At 42.8% G+C, this 24,746-nt stretch overlaps 1 protein-coding gene across 13 annotated transcripts in view; it reads right to left on the minus strand.

Moving 5' to 3' along the window:
* RAP1GDS1 (Rap1 GTPase-GDP dissociation stimulator 1) overlaps positions 1–24,746 on the minus strand; it is a 125,049-nt gene that overhangs the window by 93,064 nt on the left and 7,239 nt on the right. For 3 of the 13 annotated variants that reach the window (XM_070757985.1, XM_070757983.1, XM_070757986.1), the window contains exon 2: positions 20,468–20,578. Coding sequence is in view for 8 of the 13 variants with exons in the window: in XM_070757975.1 (XP_070614076.1) it covers positions 10,431–10,434 (4 nt within the window). In the remaining 5 variants the exon portion in view is untranslated. Of the gene's footprint in view, positions 1–10,430; positions 11,114–20,467; positions 20,579–24,746 lie in introns of those variants that run through there. The other 10 variants (XM_070757978.1, XM_070757976.1, XM_070757974.1 and 7 more) reach the window with 8 other exon arrangements.

The following is a 24,746-nucleotide window of genomic DNA, read 5'->3' on the forward strand; positions in this document are numbered from 1 at the left end:
ATATTAGGAGGCGGCAGTCCCAGCCTGAAAAATGAACCAAGGTTCCCAGTGTCATCGACCACTTTTACCCAGCAATTCTTCTTGTCACTATACAAAGACCACTTGGCCCAAGACTCAGGATTTTCTTGGCTTCCTTTGCTGAATCACTCGTCTCTCTCTTTCTTTCCCTTTGTCATCGCTGTCATCCAACTCTTGCTTTAATTCTTGTTTCCTTCAAAACTATCTGCTCCCCAATTCTTGTGACTCCATATATCTATTTGCAAACTGTTGGTTTATCCTATTTCTCACTCCTCTCTTTTTTGTCAGTGATGTGTTGTATCCTTTGATGATAGGATCTGAATATTTGGACTTTTCTTATTTTTTTTTGGGTAACTCCTTATGAATAGTTAAATTGGCTGAAAGTATTCCAGATGACCAAAGCAGCATAGATGATAGCTAGGGAGTTGGGTTTTTTTCATAAATGAAAGACATCTAAACTATGACTAAACAAGTTTTGTGAATGTCCATCATGGCTGTAATTTGCTATATCACGTGTTTAAATACAGCCAAGCTTATGCAACAAATTATAATTAAACAAACTGTGATTCAGCATACATGAGCCCAGTCTAGAAACATAGAAGTCTGACGGCTGAAAAAGACCTCATGGTCCATCTAGTCTGCCCTTATACTATTTTCTGTATTTTATCTTAGGATGGATATATGTTTATCCCAGGCATGTTTAAATTCAGTTACTGTGGATTGACCAACCACGTCTGCTGGAAGTTTGTTCCAAGGATCTACTACTCTTTCAGTAAAATAATATTTTCTCATGTTGCTTTTGATCTTTCCCCCAACTAACTTCAGATTGTGTCCCCTTGTTCTTGTGTTCACTTTCCTATTAAAAACACTTCCCTCCTGAACCTTATTTAACCCTTTGACATATTTAAATGTTTCGATCACGTCCCCCCTTTTCCTTCTGTCCTCCAGACTATACAGATTGAGTTCATTAAGTCTTTCCTGATACGTTTTATGCTTAAGACCTTCCACCATTCTTGTAGCCCATCTTTGGACCCGTTCAATTTTGTCAATATCTTTTTGTAGGTGAGGTTTCCAGAACTGAACACAGTATTCCAAATGTGGTCTCACCAGCGCTCTATATAGCGGGATCACAATCTCCCTCTTCCTGCTTGTTATACCTCTAGCTATGCAGCCAAGCATCCTACTTGCTTTCCCTACCACCTTACCGCACTGTTCACCCATTTTGAGACTGTCAGAAATCACTCCCCCTAAATCCTTCTCTTCTGAAGTTTTTGCTAACACAGAACCACCAATACAATATTCAGATTGAGGATTCCTTTTCCCCAAGTGCATTATTTTACATTTGGAAACATTAAACTGCAGTTTCCATTGCTTTGTCCATTTATCTGGTAAAGCTAAATCATTTACCATATTACAGATGCCTCCAGGAATATCAACCCTATTGCACACTTTAGAGTCATCGGCAAATAGGCAAACCTTCCCTACAATGGGAAGTCAAAGCAAAAACAGCAAAGCAAAAGTCAAAGCAAAAAACTTGCTAGCAGCTTAGAATCGTGATGTTCCCACAAATGGTCCGATTTAGGGATTGAAATGCCCTAATTTCACGATGTCACGATTGGTATGCGCGAGGGTATGATCGTATTAATTAATTGATTAATATACATACATTACTTATAACTTACCTATATACATATATTACTACTCTCTATAAAGTATAGCCAAACTAATCACAGCATCACCTATTGATACAAAGGAAATTATATCTATTAGATTCAGGCAAATTAAAGTGAGAGAGAGAAAAGGGGCTATTTTAAATTTTCAAAAAGGGAGAAACTTCTTAGAAACCCAGGAACCAACATCATAAATTATCCACAACTGCACAGCAGCTACAAGATTAATGCAGGTAGTAGCTCCTTTCCTAAAAAGCTTGCAGTCCAATATTACAACCAAACCCCACAGAAATATTTTAGCAATGGTGAGATATGCTTGAAGGTGGCTATAAGGACTGCAGTCAAAGTCTATACCAGACATGATTCACTGCAATTAAAGGCAGTACATTTATATCTAAAATGAAATTAATATATTAAAAGAGATTCATATAATAAAAAGGTGTATGGCTAAACGCTAAAAATTAAATACAAATGTGTTAAATAAACAGAGCTGTGTGTACTGATACACAAAGATAAGACTACAGCGCAACAAATATGACATAATTCTGACCGTATGGACAGGGGAAGAGCCTTCTCTGTGGCGGCCCGGCCCTCTGGAACCAACTCCCCCCAGAGATTAGAATTGCCCCCACCCTCCTTGCCTTTCGTAAGCTACTTAAAACCCACCTCTGCCGTCGGGCATGGGGGAACTGAGATCCTCCTTCCCCCTAGGCCTTTACAATTCTATGCATGGTATGTATGTATGTATGTTTGGTTTTTATATTAATGGGTTTTTAATCATTTCGAGTATTAGATTACTATTGTACACTGTTTTATTGTTGCTGTTAGCCGCGTCGAGTCTCCGGAGAGGGGCGGCATACAAATCTAATAAATAAATAAATAAAATATAGGATTCAACAGCTGGCCATCAGGACCTTAAGTCCTATGCTCCCTTGAAAATAAACCTTCAGGAACACCACCTTTATTATTTGAGTAATTTAAATCACATGTTACTATTCCTGATCTGCAAAGCATAGAGGCAAAAGCAGGGAACAGATTCATTCATTTCCAGCCAAAACTTCAGAGTGGATCAAATAAATTAAAATAGCTTTCCTGGTTTTCTCCAGACATCCTTTAAGTCAGTGGTCCCCAACGTTTTTTCCACCAGGGACCAGTTTCAGCAAGACAATTTTTCTATGGCCCAGTGGGGGCGGAAAGGGGCGTGGTTGGGGGCGGGATTAAGCATGGGGGTGCTGGTCCTCCCCGCCCCTCTTTCCCGCCATCGTCCTGTGGCCGGCAGAACCTGCCTCCCAAGCCCTCTTGCCCAGCGGGAGCTAAGCGCTGGAGAGAGGGGGTCAGGCTGGCCCTCCTGCCTCACCCCAGCCAAAAACGCAAAAGCGCCCCGCGGCAGAAGCCAAAAGAGGCTTGAGCCTCTCGGTCCTTCCCGCCCCTCTGTCCCATCCATCGTCCTGTGGCCGGCAGAACCTGCCTCCCGAGGCCTCTTGCCCGGCGGGAGGCGAAGCGCTGGAGGGAGGGGGTGGCGGCATGAGGGCCGGCAGCTGCTGACTCCACGGACCGGTGCAACATGCCCCGCGGCCCGGTACTGGTCCGCGGCCCGGTGGCTGGGGACCCCTGCTTTAAGTGACCTAGCTGGACACTTTATTTCTACCAGTTTTTTCAGCCTTCACAAAGGATTTAAGATTTTGATGCCTTAAGCAAGTAAGATTCTCAGGGTGAAACAAGTTATAGAAATAACCAGAGCATTCTGGGAATGCTCCAATTCTTCTTGGAGACTCATCTATACTTTCACAACCCAGCTTGCATTATAAATTAAAAACCCTTCAAACTGAGTCTGAAAGAGTAAGTGCAAGAAACTTACTACAAGTACTGAAACAATATATACTATGAAATTATTAATAACATTCGGAACAGGATTTAATCTAGGGCATTTAAATATTTAGACTTCAGGAAAAACCATTCCATAAATTCAAAATATCTGGCACTTTACTGGATACTGTCTTGGCACTAGGTTGCCACACAAAAAAAAATTAACTACAAATTAGACAACCGTGCTAGTATGTTGTACATCTACATTTCATTTCTTATCGTACAACCCCAGAAATTTGGGCCCAGTTGTTACAGAAATGTAAGTAATTGAAATAAATAGAAGTGAGTAGAAGTGAGTAAGAGGTCATGTAAACACAGCATCGGGCCCTCTACCCACTTGCTCCTAGTACAACACAACCATGCCAGAACAACTATCTCCCGTTTGTTTGATGTTGCTTTCATCGGATTCCCACCTTATAACTAAGGCAAACTAAAGTAATCATAAACTGAATCTATGTAACTGTAGAATACAGTAATACTGTACATCGTCTTACGAACTTAATTGGTGCCGCAAGGTGGTTCGTAAGGCGAAAAGTTCGTAAGACGAAACGATGTTTCCCATAGGAAACAATGTAAAAGCAATTAATGTGTGCAGGGGGGGGAATCGCAAAATGGCGCTCCGCTGGGCGACGCCGCCCAGCTGTCACCTTTTAAAACAGCCGGGGGGCTTCTCGGCGTTCTCCCGAACCCGAACCTGAACTTTTCGGGTTCGGGTTCGGGAGGCCGCCGAGAAGCACCGCCGCCCGGCTGTCACCTTCTGAAACAGCCGTGGGGCTTCTCAGGGTTCTCCTAAACGCCGAACCCGGACGTTTGGCAAAAGTTCGGGTTCGGGTTCCGGAGGCCGCCGAGAAGCGCCTGGCTGTTTCATAAGGTTACAGCCGGGAGGTGCTGCCCGGCGGAGCACCGTTTTTGCGATCGGCAGCGGTGTTTTCGGCTGATCTGGAGGCTGAAACTGAGGTGGGGAATCACAATAGGGAATTCCATGGGCGGAACTTTGACGTCACGAATACGTCCTTCCTTATTGCAAAGTTAAGTCAGATAATATGTCTCAAAACAAGCAAATGGCATGGAACCATTATATATATTTTTTCCCTTCCTTACTATATTTGAATAAATCCAACTTTATTGGAATTCAAGGTGACTTTATACTCCATAACTAGATGGATTTGCTTCCAGACATTGATCCAGACTAGGCCTCATTACAGTAGTTTAATGCAAGTAGATGTTCGGTGGTAAAAAAAAAAAAAAAAAGGCCAAGGAACTTCAGCACAACTGACACATTGGTCAAGCATGGCTTGGAAATGCTGACTTAGTAAGTAGTATTGCCTATTTATTTAGTTCAATTTGTATGCCGCCCAATTCTCCAAGGACTCTGCCCTACCAGTGCAGCCTTTCCCTTAAGGCAGAGGTCCCCAACCTTTTTTGCACCAGGGACCGGCTTTCAGCTAGACCAGTTTTCCATGGCCCGGTGGGGGGGGGAGCTAGCTGTCAGCGGCGCCGTAAAAGGGGCGATCAAGAGAGGAATGGGTGAATGAATGGACGGAGGGTGGGAAGGAAGGAAGGAAAGAGGGAAGGTACAGGAACAGAAGAAGGGTGCAAAGAAGCAAAGAAAGGTGTGAAAGGGGAGAGTAAGAGAGGAAGGAGTGAAAGAAGGGAATGAGGGAGGAAAGAAGGGAGGAAGGAAAAGGAAAGCAAGAAATGGAGGGAGGAAAGGAAGGGAGGAAAGGAAGGAAGGAAGGAAGAAAGAAGGAAAGAGGGAAGGGACAGGAACAGAGGAAGGAAGCAAGGAAACTTATGAAAGGGGAGAGTAAGAGAGGAAGGACTGGAGGGAGGGAGGGAAGAAGGTAGGAAGGAGAAAGAAAAGAAATAGAGGAAGGAAAGGTAAAAGAGAGAAAGAAAAAGAGCAAGAAAGAAAGAAAGAGAAAGAAAGAAAGAAAGAAAGAAAGAAAGGCAACTTCAAAGAAAGGCTCACTGAGCATCTCTCACTCTCTCTCTCTTTCTATCCCTCTTTCTTTCTTTCTCTTCCTTTCTCTCTCTCCTCTTCCTTTATCTCCTCTTTCTCTCCCCCCTCTCTCCCCCTTTCCCTCTCTCTTTCTCTCTCCCTCTCTTGCTATCTCTCCCCCCTTTCCCTCTCTTTCTCCCTCTCTTTCTCTCTCTCCCCCCCTCTCTCTTTCTCTCTCTCTCCCCCTCTTTCTCTCTCTTCTTCTCACTTTCTCTCTCTTGTTTTCTTTCTGTCTCTTTTGCTTTCTCTCTCTCTCACTCTTTCTCTCTTGTTTTGTTTCTCACGCTCTTTCTCTCTCTTGTTCTCTCTCTCTTGCTATCTCTTTCTCTCCCCCCCTTTCTCTCACTCTCTCTTTCTCACTTTCTCTCTATCTTGCTGTCTGTTGCTTTCACTCACTCTCGTTCTCTCTCCGTTCTTCTCAGCGGTGACGCGCGCACGCCCTGCCCGCCTCACATTTGCCGAGAGGACTTTCGCCCCGGGCTCTCAGCAAGGGGGTTTGCATGAGAGGCAGGGCCGGCGGAAGGTGATATTCAATGTCGGGGGCGCACGGGCGGTTTTGCGCGCGCTCCCTATCTCCCTGCTAGCCCACTCGGAATACGTATTCAAAATAAGAAAAGTCTTTGCCGGCGAAGGCTTTTCTTATTTTGAATACAGTATTCCGAGTGGGCTAGCAGGGAGATAGGGAGCGCGCGCAAAACCGCCCGTGCGCCCCCAACATTGAATATCACCTTCCGCCGGCCCCGCCTCTCATGCAGCCCCCTTGCTGAGAGCCCGGGGCGAAAGTCCTCTCGGCAAATGTGAGGCGGGCAGGGCGTGCGTTCCGGGTGCGGGAGGAGCTGCGGTGAAAGGCAGGAGGTGGCAGAGGAGCAGAGGGGGCAAATCGGGTGGGCGGTGGGCAGCGCGGAAAGGCCGAGGGGGCCCTGGCGCCGCGGACCGGCTGAAAACCCCCAACGGCCCGGTCCCGGTCCGCGGACCGGCGGTTGGAGACCCCTGCCTTAAGGCATTTAGTGAAGTTTAATTTGTTGTTTTTACTACCTGGCGGTGCAGTCATATCTTTCTTTCCACAACACACAATCCTGTCTGAGGTAACCCCTGTTCCTCATCCTTAGTAAGAAAATCTAAGGATGTATATACAAGAACCCTTGTAAGGACGATTCCATGGCAGGTTACCTTACACCAGTGAAGGTTTGCAAAAAAATTTTACTACCACACTGGCATATTTTGTGGGTGTGGCTTGCCAGCCATGTGACCAGGTGGGAGTGGCTTGTCGATCATGTGACTGGGGTGGTTTAAAGTTCACGTGTACCTATTCTAAAAATGTAAAATATTTAAGCTTGCATATTATAACAGCTGCAAGGATTGTATTTGCACAGAACTGGAAAAATCCGCAAATACCTGAAGACAATGAGATCATCAAGAAAATATACGACTGTGCAGAGATGGACAGATTGAGACTGTGCAGAGATGGACAGATTGACAATGGAGCTTAAAATTGAATCGGACTATTATGAAACCTGGACAAAATGGTACCAATGGGCAAAAAAAAAGAAACTTAAAAGAAGCATTGAAGTAAAATATTAAGAAATCTAAAAGCAATTAAAAGACAATGTCGATAGGAATGTATATATAGAATAGAATAGAATAGAATAGAATAGAATTTTTATTGGCCAAGTGTGATTGGACACACAAGGAATTTGTCTTGGTGCATATGCTCTCAGCGTACATAAAATAAAATATACATTTGTCAAGAATCATACGGTACAACAATGATTGTCATAGGGGTCAAATAAGCAATGAAGAAGCAATATTAATAAAAATCTTAGGATATAAGCAACAAGTTACAGTCATACAGTCAACATGGGAGGAAATGGGTGAAAGGAATGATGAGAAAAACTAGTAGAATAGAAGTGCAGATTTAGTAGAAAGTCTGACAGTGTTGAGGGAATTATTTGTTTAGTAGAGTTATGGCATTCGGAAAAAACCCTGTTCTTGTGTCTAGTTGATGTAGATTCATCTGTAAATATGATTATGTATTGTTTTTTTTTTTAAATGGAAAACTTTAACAAATATATATTTTTTTAAAAAGTTCATGTGACTGGTTTAAAGGTGGCCAACTCAATATTGCTCACATCAAAGGTTAGGGTGCCTGGCCTCTCCTCACCTCAAAGAGATAAAATTTCCCTATCTATTTACTATTACCGAACATCCAAAATATATATAATTCTATGTATATATCCCATAAGTGTACATACATATTACACCCAGGCACACAAAAATATACATTATCTACGATATAAACTGTATGTGTATGTACACAGACACACATGAACGCACAGCTCTTCTAAAATTATACACATTCAACCTCATTTACTGCGATAGGAAAAACATACCCAGAGACCAGAAGAAGGGGGGAAAAAATCAAAAATTTTCTACCGGTTCTGCATACTTGACGTATCCGTAGGAGCCCATCACTGCCTTACATCAGTGAAAATAAACGCCCACAATGCTGAGGAAACCAAAGTCTTAAGACCTATAGCCAAACCGAGTTTATCTCAATGAAATGTCAAGCTCAGATAAGCCAAGCATGAATTAACTTGGCAAACTGATTTTGGAAAACACTAACGCAAACTGGGATTCCTTGTTACTGATAAACCGGCAGGACAGACATCTGAACTCAAGACAACCTCTCTTCCCCCTATTCCAAGCTCCTTCTATTTATGTATCTGTTTGTTTTGTCAAGTAGCTATTGGTAGTATACAAAGATAGAACAATGTTTATATACGTGATACTAGTAAGAGAGAAACATTAAGCCAGGGGACGGAAGGAACGCTGGTGCACTTATGCGCGCCCCTTACTGAACCTCTTAGGAATTGGGAGAGGTCAACAGCGAATATTCTAAGGCAGGGGTAGGCAAAGTTGGCTCTTCTATGACTTGTGGACTTCAACTCCCAGAATTCCTGAGCCAATCATGCTGCCTCAGGACTCCTGGGAGTTGAAGTCCACATGTCATAGAAGAGACAACTTTGCCTGGTCTAAGGCAGTGGTTCCTAACCTTTTCTCGGCCATGCCCCACCTAAGCATGCCTAAAATCCTGACGCATCCCCATGACATATAATTCTTATTATTCAAAAAGTGAACTACTCATGCGGAGGAGGCCTAAATGTTGTAAGCCACCCCAAATATTATTATTAATTATTATTAATTATATTATTATTGTTATTGTTGTTATTATTATTATGTCAATACAACACAGCAAACGAGATCACTATGCTGGATTTCATATTTCATCACTGTGTGATGTAGCGGCGAATTATGTTTGCCGATCCCAGTAAAGCGGCCTTTTGCAATTGACAGATGGAGATTTTGTCAATTCTGATAGTTTTCAAATGTCCGCTGAGATCCTTTGGCCCTGCACCCAGTGTGCCAAGTACCACTGAGACCACTTTCACGGGCTTATGCCAGAGACGTTGCAGCTCGATTTTTAGATCTTCGTATTTCACTAATTTCTCTAGCTGCTTGTTGTTATTGTTATTGTTATTATTATTATTACTATTATTATTATTATTATTATGTCAATACAACACAGCAAACGAGATCACTATGCTGGATTTCATATTTCATCACCTAGGACTGCGTGATGTAGCGGCGAATTATGTGTGCCGATTCCAGTAAAGCGGCCTTTTGCAATTGACAGATGGAGATTTTGTCAATTCCGATGGTTTTCAAATGTCCGCTGAGATCCTTTGGCTATTATTATTATTATTATAGAAACATAGAAGACTGACGGCAGAAAAAGACCTCATGATCCATCTAGTCTGCCCTTATACAATTTTCTGTATTTTATCTTAGAATGGATATGTTTACCCCATTTTTTATTATTATTATTATTATTATTATTATTATTATTATTATTATTATTATTATTTGTATGCCTCCCCTCTCTGAAGACTCAGGGTAGCTCACAGCATACAATATAAAAACAGTGAATATGTTATAAGTCCTCAGAGAGGGATGACATAAAAGTCCAACGAATGAATGAATGGCCATTAACTAGGTTTAAACAAGGTTCCAACTGCCCCCATTAAAAATGAAATTGCCTCACGTTGGGAACCAGAGGCCTGAAGGTAAAGTTTTGAGGGTTAGGTCAGTGTTTCCCAACCTTGGCCACTTGAAGGTATTTGGACTTCAACTCCCAGAATTCCCCAGCCAGCGAATGCCGCCGTCGGGAGCGAATGGTGGCTGGGGAATTCTGGGAGTTGAAGTCCAAATATCTTCAAGTGGCCAAGGTTGGGAAACACTGGGTTAGGTGATACTATAAGCATCAACTACTCGGTTACTCAAGCCCTATTTCCTCCCTGCAGTCGAGCGAACAGCTTTTCCGTCTTTGAAAGAACCTTCGCAGCTGCCACCCTCCAAAAAAAAACACCCCCGGGTTGACTTAAGGTCACTCAGGGTACCTGCAAGCCTACCCGCTATCCGACAGTTATACTGAGGGAAGGGGGGTGTTAAACCCCCCCACACACACATTTGCTTTTTCCCCCCGGCTCTTCCCCCGCGGAATCCGAAAGCGAAGGGATGTGTGCGGATGAAGGAAGTTACAAGTAGCCGGCTTCCTTCTCTTCTCCCGTTGCTCGGACGGGTGTGTGTTAATCCGTGGGGTTTAATCCGTGGAGGATTAACACACACACACACACACACACACACAAAAAAAAGGACGGAGGGGGCGAGGGGAGAGAACCCTCCCCGGGCTCGCTACAACGCCGCCGGTTCCACTATTTCTCCTTCATCCGCCCGGTTAAAGGGCTGCCGGCTGCAAGCGAGGACCCGCTGGAGGGGGACGGAGAAAGAAACGAAACTGACCCGGGACGACTTACCCATGTTTCGGCCACAGGAGGGGGAAAAAAAAGGGAAGGCGGCGAGGAGGCTATTAGTATTATTATTATTTTCCTCCTTCCCCCGCCCGGCGTCGTCGTCCTCGTCGTCTTCTTCTTCTCCCTCTGCTGCTCGTGGGCTGCTTGGCTCTCCGCCTCTCCCGCGCCAGGGAGAAACAGGCGGGGCCCGGGGCTAGTGCGGCTGCTTGCGGCCAAGAGGCGCAGCAGGGCAGGGCACAGAGAGGGAGGCGGAGGCGGCGGGAGCAGCGGGCAGAAGGGGGCAAGCCCGAGCGCGCCGTGCCCTCCTTCCTTTCCCTGCCGCGCTTGGGGCTGCGTGTGGCGGCTCTCGCGGGAAGGGTGCACGCGCTCCGCCCGCCGCCGTCAGGAGGCGAAGGGCCCGCCCGCGCTGTGGCTCTCCTCGGCAGCGAAAAGGAGGCGGAGAAAAGAGAGAGCGGGGGAAAAGGGGTGGAGGGAATTTTCCGGGGTGGTTTGCGTTGAGGGAGGGAGGGTAGGCCCGGCGCCTGCGCCGCTACCCTGACGGCGCCTTTGCCTTCCTGAGGAAAAAGGCGAAGGAAGCTTCTGCAGCCTGAGGAAACGGGAACGGGGGCTCCGTTGGAGCTGGAAGTCGAGGCATTTGGGTACAAGCCGGCTGAGAAGCGCAAAGGCTGGCGACACCCACGGAGGAGGAGGAGGAGGAGGAAGGGGAAGCCAGCGGGAGAAAGGCGGCGGCGGCGGGAAAGGGGAGAGCGAGGCCGCGAGCAAGCATGTCGGCTGCACCTGACTTTGGCCTGCTTGAGTGGTCGTGACGTCCGAGGGTGGTGGTGGTGGTTTGAATGTTAGGATCGATGTGACAGGAATGCAACGGAATCCTTTTTTAAAAAAAGATGTTTTTATCTTTTTTAAAAAAAAAAACACCCTGATTGATTGATTTTTTAAATATATATATATATATATATATATATATATATATTATTAATTTTCAAAAACAAACAACAGACATAACACAACATTTAGTGGAGCTACAGTCGCTCCGCTCAAAGTAGAAGTCATCATCATCATAATAAAAGAAAAACATCTATAAAATATATGAAAATATATAAAATAAAAATATCAGTTTTAACATAGTAAATCTAAACCTATATAAAAGTTTATGAAGATATATATATATATATATATATATATATATATATATATATATATATATAAATTTTAAGAGAAGAAAGAATTTATGTTTATATTAGTAAATAATTACCATCTGATTGATTGATTGATTGGACTTGTATGCCACCCTCTCCGAGAATGGGGGCGTCTCATAACATATCTAAACAATAAACAATATACATATCTGAAAAATCAAATTAATATAGCTAAAAATCTTTAAAAGCTCTAATAACATTTAAAATCATTTAAAAACAATATACAATAAGACATCTAAAATCCAATTGATATAAATAACTAATCTAGAACCATTCTAAAAGGGCTAGAGCATTAAAAAAAATCACACTTGTTGGCCAGAGCCTAGGGTTTAGTGATCCCAAGCCTGGCAGCATATATTAAAATACAGTATCTACCTGTGTTTCCCCCGAAAATAAAGACCCTGTCTCATTTCTTATAATATTATAAGCATGGAATTATAAGGCATGGAATTTTAATACTGTATTATAAAACATGGAATCCGAACTGACCTAACCATACTTTACAAAAATCATACACCAAAATGTCCTTCCTGTTAATGACTACTTCACTTTCAACCACAACAACACACAAGCACGTAATAGAATCAAACTGAATTTCAACAGCTCCAAACATAGCCCATAAAATCACCTGCTACAACTTCCTTCCTGTCAACGACTACTTCAGCTTCAACCGCAACAACACACGAGCATGTAATAGATTCAAACTACATTTAAACCACTCCAAACTAGACTGCAGAAAATACGACTTTAGCAATAAAGTGATCAACACCTGTAATCTGGTCTCTTCCCCAAACCCCAAAATATCCAACCTTAGATTGTCTACATTTGACCTCTCCCCTTTTCTAAGAGGTCTGTAAGGGGCGTGCATAAGCACACTATTGTGCCTACCATCGCTGTCCTACTGTCCTATTGTCTTCTTTTATCATTACTTTCTATGTTATGTTTATGTACTACTATACTATACTTGTTTGACAAATAAAATAATAAATAAATTTGTTGTCTGAGTGGCATGACAGAAGAAAATAATACATTAATTATTAGTACTAATATTAGCATAAGCATTGTAAGGACAAATGAACATTAATACAGTATTACAGTGATCCCCCGCTCGTTGCGAGGGTTCCGTTCCAGGAGCCCCCGCAACGAGCGGGTTTTCGCGAAGTAGCGATGCGGAAGTAAAAACACCATCTGCGCATGTGCAATGGTGTTTTTACTCCCACAGCGCTAGCGAGGAGCCGAAGATTGGGGGCGGCGCGGCTGTTTGCCGCCGGCATGGGGGGCTTCCTAGCAGCCCCCCAAACCCGGGTTGGGGGTCCGGGGGGCGCTGTCTCTCGGCGCTTTCGAGCTGAGTCCGGGAGCGAACTCGCTCCCCGACTCAGCTGGAAAGCGCCGAGAGACAGCGTGGACAGGCCCGTTCCTTGGCGCTGTCTCTCGGCGCTTTCGTGCTGAGTCCGGGAGCGAACTCGCTCCCCGACTCAGCTGGAAAGCGCCGAGAGACAGCGTGGACAGGCCCGTTCCTTGGCGCTGTCTCGGCGCTTTCGAGCTGAGTCCGGGAGCGAACTCGCTCCCCGACTCAGCTGGAAAGCGCCGAGAGACAGCGTGGACAGGCCCGTTCCTTGGCGCTGTCTCTCGGCGCTTTTGTGCTGAGTCCGGGAGCGAACTCGCTCCCCGACTCAGCTGGAAAGCGCCGAGAGACAGCGTGGACAGGCCCGTTCCTTGGCGCTGTCTCTCGGCGCTTTCGTGCTGAGTCCGGGAGCGAACTCGCTCCCCACTCAGCTGGAAAGCGCCGAGAGACAGCGTGGACAGGCCCGTTCCTTGGCGCTGTCTCTCGGCGCTTTCGTGCTGAGTCCGGGAGCGAACTCGCTCCCCGACTCAGCTGGAAAGCGCCGAGAGACAGCGTGGACAGGCCCGTTCCTTGGCGCTGTCTCTCGGCGCTTTCGTGCTGAGTCCGGGAGCGAACTCGCTCCCCACTCAGCTGGAAAGCGCCGAGAGACAGCGTGGACAGGCCCGTTCCTTGGCGCTGTCTCTCGGCGCTTTCGTGCTGAGTCCGGGAGCGAACTCGCTCCCCGACTCAGCTCGAAAGCGCCGAGAGACAGCGTGGACAGGCCCGTGCGGCGAGAATGAACGGCGTGGCCGGGCGAAGGGCGGGCGGCAGCGAGGAGTTTGCGTGGGCGGTGGGGAAACTCCTCGCTGACGCCAGCAAGAGGGGGAAGACTCAGGGAAGCCGCCCAGCAGCTGATCTCCTGGTTGCCATCTACGCATGCGTGCCCACGGGCACGCATGCGTAGATGGTATTTTGACTTCCGGGTTGAAAAATAGCGAAGTACCCTGTTCGCAATGGTTGGGGACGCAATAAACGGGGGATCACTGTATATCACTACTTAGAAATATATACGGTACTAGTCATAGGTTTTAAAACTAAGTTCATTAGAGATATAGAAATCATAATGATAGTAGAAATATATAGAATAGTAATTAAGCGTAAAATAAGAGACGATATATGTCCTGTAAAATAACCTTAAAGGTATTAATGTATATTTATGTTTGGTTTATGTTTTTGGAGTTGTTTTGTATAATGTCTATTTTGTTTGTATTTTAAATTTTTATACCAATAATTTAATTTTAAAAAATTAATTAAAAAAAGACCCCTCTTTGGAGAGGGGCGGCAACAAATCTAATAAATTATTATTATTATTAATATTATCTCATATTTTTCTTGAACCCTGAAATAAGCGCTTGGGCTTATTGCCATGCATTCAAAACTCCAATTGGGCTTATTATTAGGGGATGTCTTATTTGGGGGGGGGGGGGGGGAGATAGGGAATTCTCTATTTATTCACAGAACCCAGGGTAGAATTCAGTGGATGAAATGAATCTCCCAAACAGGAGGAATCTATAAAGCAAACCATGGGTCTGGAGAGAACAATTTGCCTTTGGATGTATAGCTAGATTTTCAATTGGGTTTTGCACAGCAAAAGGCCCCAGCCAGAATGTCTCTCTTCAGTGCATATTGAATTAAGCCATGGTATCTATGACCTCCTGGCTTCACATACATGCATAAAAGCAAAGAGAGCAAATTACTTTGTGGCTGAAGGTGTCCACGGAGAGGGGCGGCATACAAATCCTAATAATAATAATAATAATAATAATAATAATAATAATAATAATAATAATAATGTGCCCCCGGGTGGTAATATTTGGCTCCTAATGGACAATCAGTTTCTAATTCAACGGTGCATACAGGATGGGCATTTTGAATTGTTTAGATCTTTGTCATTATGACAGGAACGCTTCCCATACCAAAGCATGATTTGTGCAACATGCATTTATACCCATCATATTATGAGTCACAGTGGCACAGTGGTTAAAGTGTAGTACTGCAGGCTGCTTCTGTTAACTGCCGGCTGCCTGCAGTTGAGATATTCCTTCCCCCTAGGCCATTACAAGTTATGCATGGTATGTCTGTGTGTATGTTTGGTTTTATAATAAGGGTTTTTAGTTGTCTTATTATTGAATTGTCACATGCTGTTTTTATCATTGTTGTTAGCCGCCCTGAGTCTATGGAGAGGAGCGGCATACAAATCCAATAAATTATTATTATTATTATTATTATTAGTAGTAGTAGTAGTAGTAGTAGTAGTAGTAGTTTGGCAGTTCAAATCTCACCAGGTTCAACGTTGACTCAGCCTTCCATCCTTCCGAGTCTGTAAAATGAGGACCCAGATTGTTTGGGGGCAATATGCCGACTCTGTAAACCACTTAGAGAGGGCTGTAAAGGACTGCAAAGTGATATACTGTATAAATGTAAGTACTATTTCTATTATTCCCTTTCAGGTTATGCAATAGTGAGATGTTTTCCTCTTTTTTCTCTCTCTTCTCTTCTGTGTTCAGACATATTGCTGTGAATTAGCTAGATTATGGATGTATTTAACTAGACTGTGAATGTATGGTATACATATAACGGGTTCCAATATTGGAGAAGAACTAAGTGAGATGTAGTGATATGTACATACATACATTCTTACTATGCTATTTCTTTTCAGGGGAGATAGCATTATGCAAGGTGCACAAAAGAAACGACCGAAGAATGTAAAGGCATTTCTTAAATTAGCTAAATTGGCATGCATTATATTTCTCTGCCAGCCCATCTGGCAGAGGCCCAATACATTGTTCACAAATTACTGGATGCAGACAACAGAAGTTGGCTTACTCCTACAGCTGACATGTACAGCTGCATATACCGATAAAAAAAGAATTATCTGTAGCTCGGGGTTGAACTGTAAGCTCCTTGGCGTTTTCTTGCTTTCTTGCAGCCACGTCGTTGCCACGCTAGGTAACGTAACACCAGAAAAACCACATTCTGTGTTATCATAAAATGTAATGAACAAGGGTTCCATCACTACTTTACCCAACACCTGACTTCTTTCAAGACATCAACAGAATGGAAGCAAAATACCTGACTGGATTAATGGAATATAAATTTGTTCAATGGAAAGATCTGTCACAGCTTCTAAGCTTTCCTGAAGTAGAATTTCTTGCAAACTGTCAAACGTTGTTTTGGATGCACATTGTACCTATTACTCATACTTAACCACATATTTTGCATATAAGAGAACTACCGTCTGGCACCTCCTATAAAAAAAAATTCAACCTCTGGAAAAGCATTGACTAGAATTAGCAAATGTTACTAGTTTTTGAGCTTTATTTTAATCTTTCTCAATGAAACTAGTACAAGTATTCTGCAGGCCTGAGACTCACAGGAAGGAAGGAAGGAAGGAAGGAAGGAAGGAAGGAAGGAAGGAAGGAAGGAAGGAAGGAAGGAAGGAGTTTCTAAGAGGTCTGTAAGGGGTGTGCATCTTTTGTTACTTTTTATCATTACTTATCTATTGTTTTATTTGTACAAATTACCACCCTATAATTGTTTGACAAAATAAATAAATAAAATAAATAATGCTCAGATTCCCCTTTCATCTAACTGTATACAACAGCTTTACATACGTATATTTGATATATATTAATGGCATATCAATGTGTAAGTGCTGTTTCATAAATGCAAAATTGAAGTGCGTGAAGGCTTAAACAGAAATTTCTTGTCTATTTCTCCTCCACTGCTGCAGTAGATATATTAAATTCGGCTAGAATATAAAATTCTCTGTCATCTCGTTCAAAAGCAATCATTTCTTCGCCTTATCAGTGGCAAATTAGCACCGAGCACTTTTCTTTCAACAACACTTTTAATTGCACTCAAAAATTCAACACCTGCAAGATGCAGTTTAGTGTGTTGTATCTTTTTCAAACAGAGCCTGTATGGTAAAACCCAGAAAATTGGGTTGAGTGAACTTTGGTTAAAGCAGTGTTTCTCAATTATTTTCTATTAGCGCCCCCCCCCCCCAAGAAGTAAATATTTCGTGCACTCCCCTCCGATTGCAATATTCAGCACTTTTTGCTGAAAAAACTCAAGCAGCTTCTCTGTGATTAGGGTGTAATGTGTTTAAGTGACGCCTTTATTTATCTGGGTTCATGCTGTCTGTTGCTAACATTTTTAGACAGAGTAAACATACCGGTCATTCCTCGTCTCCCACCACAGTCACAGTGAAGCCAAGCGCTACATACGCTTCGTCCTATTTCCTCATCTTAGCTTTCAGGAGACTTGTGTTTGTCTCATTATCTCCGTCTCTCTCCTCTTTTCTTTTCATCCAGATTTGATCCAGGCTCTTGATTAATAGTTTGGATACAAACCTCAGTAAATGCCAGGGACTTGTGTGTGTTAGAGGGGGCTGTAAAGCTCTGTGAAGTGGTACTGCAACGCTCTCTACATGGTGCTACCTTTGAAAAGTGTTCGGAAACTTCAGATCGTGCAGAACGCAGCCGCGAGAGCCGTCGTGGGGCTTCCAAGATTCGCCCACGTTTCTTCAACACTCTGTGGCTTGTATTGGCTGCCGATCAGTTTCCGGTCACAATTCAAAGTGTTGGTCATGACCTTTAAAGCCCTACATGGCATGGGACCAGATTACCTCCGGAACCGCCTGCTACCGCATGAATCCCAGCGACCGATAAGGTCCCACAGAGTTGGCCTTCTCCGGGTCCCATCAACTAAACAATGTCGTTTGGCGGGCCCCAGGGGAAGAGACTTCTCTATGGTGGCACCGGCCCTCTGGAACCAACTCCCCCTGGAGATTAGAATTGCCCCCACCCTCCTTGCCTTTCGTAAGCTGCTTAAAACCCACCTCTGCCGCCAGGCATGGGGGAATTGAGATACACTTTCCCCCTAGGCCTTTACAATTTTATGCACGGTATGTCTGTATGTATGATTGGTTTTTATATAATGGATTTTTAACTTTTTAGTATTTTATTATTGTCATATATTATTTTATTACTGTTGTTAGCCGCCCCGAGTCTGCAGAGAGGGGCGGCATACAAATCCAATAAATAAACAAACAAATAAATAAATAATGCTATTGCTAATTTAAAAAACTCTTAATTTGCCAATTTCACTTAAGTGCATTAAGAGAATGCAACCAATTATGACTGACACAGTATCTTCTACTTAACAAAATAATTGACATCTGTATGAAGTGACAGAGAATCAAGTGGTGACACATGCCTCACAATGCCATCATACACATACTGTGACTTAGAGGTTTCCAATGGACCTAAGTACACAATGATGGGAATTGGGTAATGAGGTCACCATGGGCATGTCATCATTTTGAACCTGCCCAGGTTCGCATGGTGCACCAGTTGCGGCCCTATCTGGACCGGGACTCACTTCTCACAATCACTCATGCCCTCATCACCTCGAGGTTCGACTACTGTAATGCTCTCTACATGGGGCTACCTTTGAAAAGTGTTCGGAAACTTCAGATCCTGCAGAATGCAGCTGCGAGAGCAATCATGGGCTTTCCCAAGTATGTCCATGTCACACCAACTCTCCGCAGTCTGTATTTGTTGCCAATCAGTTTCCGGTCACAATTCAAAGTGTTGGTTATGACCTATAAAGCCCTTCATGGCATCGGACCAGATTATCTCAGGGACCGCCTTCTGCCGCACGAATCCCAGCGACCGGTTAGGTCCCACAGAGTGGGTCTTCTCCGGGTCCCGTCAACCAAATAATGTCGCTTGGCGGGACCCAGGGGAAGAGCCTTCTCTGTGGCGGCCCCGGCCCTCTGGAACCAACTCCCCCCAGAGATTAGAATTGCCCCCACCCTCCTTGCCTTTCGTAAGCTGCTTAAAACCCACCTCTGCCGCCAGGCATGGGGGAACTGAGATACACTTTCCCCCTAGGCCTTTACAATTTTATGCATGGTATGTCTGTATGTATGATTGGTTTTTATATAATGGGTTTTTAACTTTTTTAGTATTTTATTATTGTCATATACTGTTTTATTACTGTTGTTAGCCGCCCCAAATCTGCGGAGAGGGGCGGCATACAAATCCAATGAATAAACAAACAAACAAACAAACAAACAAACAAACAAAGCTATTGCTAATTTTAAAAACTCTTAATCTGCCGATTTCACTTAAGTGCATTAAGAGAATGCAACCAATTATGACTGACTCAGTATCTTCTACTTAACAAAATAATTGGTATCTGTATGAAGTAACAGAGAATCAAGTGGGGACACATGCCTCACAATGCCATCATACACATACTGTGACTTATAGGTTTCCAATGGACCTAAGTACACAATGATGGGAATTGGGTAATGAGGTCACCATGGGCATGTCATCATTTTGACATGATCTTGGTTTGCTGTAGATATCCATCATCTAACCTGGGACAAATCGTTATTATTATTTATTAGATTTGTATACCGCCCCTCTCCGAGAACTCAGCTCACAACAAGAAACAGTACAAATCCAATACTTAAAACAATTTAAAACCCTTAATATAAAAACAATCATACATCTATATCTCCTATACCTTTCTTCTATTCCTATATCTCTTCTTCTATTCTTTCATTGATATGTTCTATTACTATATCTTCTATTATTTCTTAGATATATTTTACTATGAGTATCTCCTCTATAACCGTCATCATGTATTTTACTATGTGTATATAGATATATACCCACTAAGACCCTCATTGTGTATTGGACGAAATAAATAAATAAATAAATAAATAAAATAAATAAATAAATAAATCAATCTCATGCAGACCATGCATAAAGCAGAAACGGCCCAGGGGAATCAATTTCCCCATGCCTGACGACAGAGATGGGTTTTGAGGAGTCTGCGAAAGGCAAGGAGGGCGGGGGCAGTCCTAATCTCCGGGGGGAGTTGATTCCAGAGGGTCGGGGCCGCCACAGAGAAGACTCTTCCCCTGGCTCCCGCCAGACGACATTGTTTTGTCGTCCTGCATCTCTTCCCAACCTTTCCTTCATAGTGAAAAAAACCTCCATATCCAGATTGGAGGAGAGGAAATCAGATAATCAAATCTCATCACCGGCTCAAGGTTGACTCAGCCTTCCATCCTTCCGAGGTGGGTAAAATGAGGACCCGGATTGTGGGGGCAACAGGCTGGCTCTGTTAAAAAGGGCTATTGCTAACATGTTGTAAACCGCCCTGTGTCTAAGGAGAAGGGCGGCATAAAAATACAAATAAATAAATAAATGAATAAATAAATAAATAAAATAAAATAAATAAATTAAAGTAAATTAAATTAAATTAAATTAAATAAATAAACAAAAACACAATGACCAAAGCAGCTATAAGATGTGCTACTACAGCGAAAAATAAAAAAGGTGTTAAGTTATTATCAAAAATGAGCAGCGGTGCCTAGTTACATTATGAAAGGTGCAAGTGTGACTTTGAACGTTTTCATTTGTCCCTCGATAACTTACCATTTGGTTGGTGGTTAAGGCGATCAGAGCTGGCATCAGCAGGTTTTCATGGGTTTTGTCTTTAGGCAATAGAAAATTGCTGGCAGGAGCAGTGTTTGCCTTCCTCTCTTTCTAGGGAAAAATCAAAAGACTTAGATCAAAGCCTGTAGTGCTGACTCTTCTTGCTGAGTACGGCATTGTTAGGAGTCTGCTTTAGTGCTATTGATATAACAATGCTTGCAGGCTTTAGTAGCATAAAAGATGACAAATGCTGGAAGGTCAGACTAATCGGAACGATTCTTTCTGATTAATTCAAACGTTTAACTCTATCTTGCAAGTTGTATACAGTGGTACCTCGAGATACGAGTTTAATTCGTTCCGGACCTGGGCTCTTAAGTCGAGCAGCTCTTATCTCGAACGACTTTTCCCCATAGGAATTAATGTAAATAATTTTAATTGGTTCCAGCCCTCAAAAAACTCACAAAGTTAGTCTAAATTATGCAGAAAGACAAGTTTTTAATGAAGAAATGTACATGTACATATAAATGAATAATGAAGTTTCTTTCACTTAACTTGTAAACTTTCTTAAACTTTTAAATTTACATATGTTCAACTTCTCTGCCACCCAATCCTGTAGGACAGAGGTCCCCAACCCTTTTTGCACCAGGGACCGGCTTTAAGCGATCAAGAGAGGAATGGGTGAATGAATGGACGGAGGGTGGGAAGGAAGGAAGGAAAGAGGGAAGGGACAGGAACAGAGGAAGGAAGCAAGGAAACTTATGAAAGGGGAGAGTAAGAGAGGAATGAGTGAAGGGAGGGAGGGAGGGAAGAAGGTGGGAAGGAGAAAGAAAAGAAGAAATAGAGGAAGGGAAGGTAAAAGAGAGAAAGAAAAAGAGCTAACTTCCGCGTTCAGCTTCAGGAGACAGCTGCGAAGCCGTGCGCGTGTTTTAAAAGGTTGCAGCCGGCCTGGGGGGCTCGGGGGGGTGCTGGCAAGCCCCCCAGGCCGGCTGCAAGCACCCCCCGAGCCCCCCAGGCCGGCTGCAACCTTTTAAAACACGCGCGCCGCTTCGCAGCTGTCTCCTGAAGCCGAACGCGGAAGTTAGCGTTCGGCTTCAGGAGACAGCTCCTTGGCACTCGTATCTCGAATTTGGGCTTGTAAGTAGAACAAAAATATCTCTCCCCTCCCAGCTCTTATCTCGAGTTGCTCGTAAGTAGAGCAGCTCTTATGTCGGGGTTCCACTGTATTTAAGAATCTTAAAAATTTACCATAACTGGTAATTATGTACCCCAATAGTTGCAAGAAAGTTTTGGAGTTATTAATAAAGTATAATAAAGATAAATGGTCAAAGTAATGGAAACTGCAGTTTAATGTTTCCAAATGTAAAATAATGCACTTGGGGAAAAGGAATCCTCAGTCTGAGTATTGTATTGGTAGTTCTGTGTTAGCAAAAACTTCAGAAGAGAAGGATTCAGGGGTAGTGATTTCTGACAGTCTCAAAATGGGTGAACAGTGCAGCCAGGCAGTAGGAAAAGCAAGTAGGATGCTTGGCTGCACAGCTAGAGGCATAACAAGCAGGAAGAGGGAGATTGTGATCTCTCTATATAGAGCGCTGGTGAGACCACATTTGGAGTACTGTGTTCAGTTCTGGAGACTTCACCTACAAAAAGATATTGATAAAATTGAACGGGTCCAAAGACGGGCCACAAGAAGGGTGGAAGGTCTTAAGCACAAAACGTATCAGGAAAGACTTCATGAACTCAATCTGTATAGTCTGGAGGACAGAATGTAATTTTTTTCTCCTTTCACGACAGTTTGATATGTGCACAATAGATTATGCTGATTTATGTAAAATGCATGCAGTCATCACTGGTATTTTACAAGAAAAAAAGGACAGCTTGGAATATCCTTTTGGAATTAAATAATAATTCTGCTGACATAGCAAACATCTCCAAAACTTTATTCAGTAACAATATCTTAAAATTGTAAATGACAAGATTGTGATTTACAAGATAGTGTAAGTTATGGATAATTAATTGCTGAGTTCTGGCATCCTAAAATCCCAACTTTAACCTCTTTTGTTGGCTAGGTCCCTAGTCACATTATAAATATGTGTTTAACCTATAGACAACAATGTAATGCAACATATTATTCACACATTGCAAAGTGATTAAGGAAAACATATGAGAAAGTATATCATTAATCTTTTATTTGTTTTACTATTGGATTTTAGGTTTGTTCCAACATTTAAAACAATGAAACATTCAAGCTAAAACTGCATTACAATCAGCCACTAAAATTTGGAAAAAGATGTATTTCTAGCCTGTTTCCTAATTCCCAGGCATGTAGAATTTCTATAGAGAACAGGAAACCACGGGGAAGAAGCCAATTCCTATATACTTAACAGCTTTTGGCAATCTCCCATTGATCTAAATAAATATGCAAGTGTATGATGAGAAGGCTATTAGTCTCCAAGGCAATTGGAGCTTTAAAAATAGTATCAGCACCTTAAATTCAGTCCATAGGCAACTGACTTAGTAATACAGTGCATCGTATGACCCAATACCTTGCACCCTTCAGCAATCCAGCTACCTCATAATTTGCTATCTTTATACTTTTCAGGAATAGCCCCAATCTCAAGAAAAGCTTTTAAAAAATCCCCTATAATGAGGTCATTAGATATCCACACTAGCAATTTATTGCATTTTTCACTTGTTTCTGTACTGTAATAGGGACAGCTTTTATATCTTCACCGAGATACCTGGATAATCCTTAGAGATCTCTGTTGTGAATTGAGCATTAATGACTATCAGAAAAGAGCAAAAAATTGAAAAGAAATGCATTCCAGGTAATTTGTCTGCATGGATAAAAATGGTGGTGGCCCACAATTTGGAGGTCTGATGTACTGTCTGAAAGCCACTGCATAGTCTCAACTTCTACTTCTTCTCAGAAGTAATATTCAAGTATAAGAAATGCCTCTTTACTACACCCAGGTTTAAAACTGCACTGAAAGAAACATAGAAACATAGAAGACTGACGGCAGAAAAAGACCTCATGGTCCATCTAGTCTGCCCTTATACTATTTCCTGTATTTTATCTTACAATGGATATATGTTTATCCCAGGCATGTTTAAATTCAGTTACTGTGGATTTGCCAACCACGTCTGCTGGAAGTTTGTTCCAAACATCTACTACTCTTTCAGTAAAATAATATTTTCTCATGTTGCTTTAGATCTTTCCCCCAACTAACTTCAGATTGTGTCCCCTTGTTCTTGTGTTCACTTTCCTATTAAAAACACTTCCCTCCTGGACCTTATTTAACCCTTTAACATATTTAAATGTTTCAATCATGTCCCCCCATTTTCCTTCTGTCCTCCAGACTATACAGATTGAGTTCATTAAGTCTTTCCTGATACGTTTTATGCTTAAGACCTTCCACCGTTCTTGTAGCCCGTCTTTGGACCCGTTCAATTTTGTCAATATCTTTTTGTAGGTGAGGTTTCCAGAACTGAACACAGTACTCCAAATGTGGTCTCACCAGCGCTCTATATAAGGGGATCACAATCTCCCTCTTCCTGCTTGTTATACCTCTAGCTATGCAGCCAAGCATCCAAGTCCAGATAATTTGCTTCCTCCAGAACCTTCTGAAGCTGTATTTCCCCAAAGGACAAAATTTTTACCATACCAAAGACGGTCCAAAGACGGGCTACAAGAATGGTGGAAGGTCTTAAGCATAAAGTGTATCAGGAAAGACTTAATGAACTCAATCTGTAGAGTCTGGAGGACAGAAGGAAAAGGGGGGACATGATCGAAGCATTTAAATATGTTAAAGGGTTAAATAAGGTCCAGGAGGGAAGTGTTTTTAATAGGAAAGTGAACACAAGAAAAGGGGACACAATCTGAAGTTAGTTGGGGAAAATATCAAAAGCAACATGAGAAAATATTATTTTACTGAAAGAGTAGTAGATCCTTGGAACAAACTTCCAGCAGACATGGTAGATAAATCCACAGTAACTGAATTTAAACATGCCTGGGATAAACATATATCCATCCTAAGATAAAATACAGGAAATAGTATAAGGGCAGACTAGATGGACCATGAGGTCTTTTTCTGCCATCAGACTTCTATGTTTCTATGTTTACCACTAGATGAAGCTATATGGACATTATCCTAAGCACGTTTAGGTAGCGGCAGCAGGAGACTCCGCCCACCCATCCTGGATGCTTCTGCGTATGCACAGAAGCATTGCGCGCACATCTGCACAAACCGGTAGCGATGAGATTTGCCACTCATTACTGCCT

This window comes from Erythrolamprus reginae, chromosome 7, assembly GCF_031021105.1.
Source record: "Erythrolamprus reginae isolate rEryReg1 chromosome 7, rEryReg1.hap1, whole genome shotgun sequence".
Lineage (NCBI taxonomy): Eukaryota > Metazoa > Chordata > Lepidosauria > Squamata > Dipsadidae > Erythrolamprus > Erythrolamprus reginae.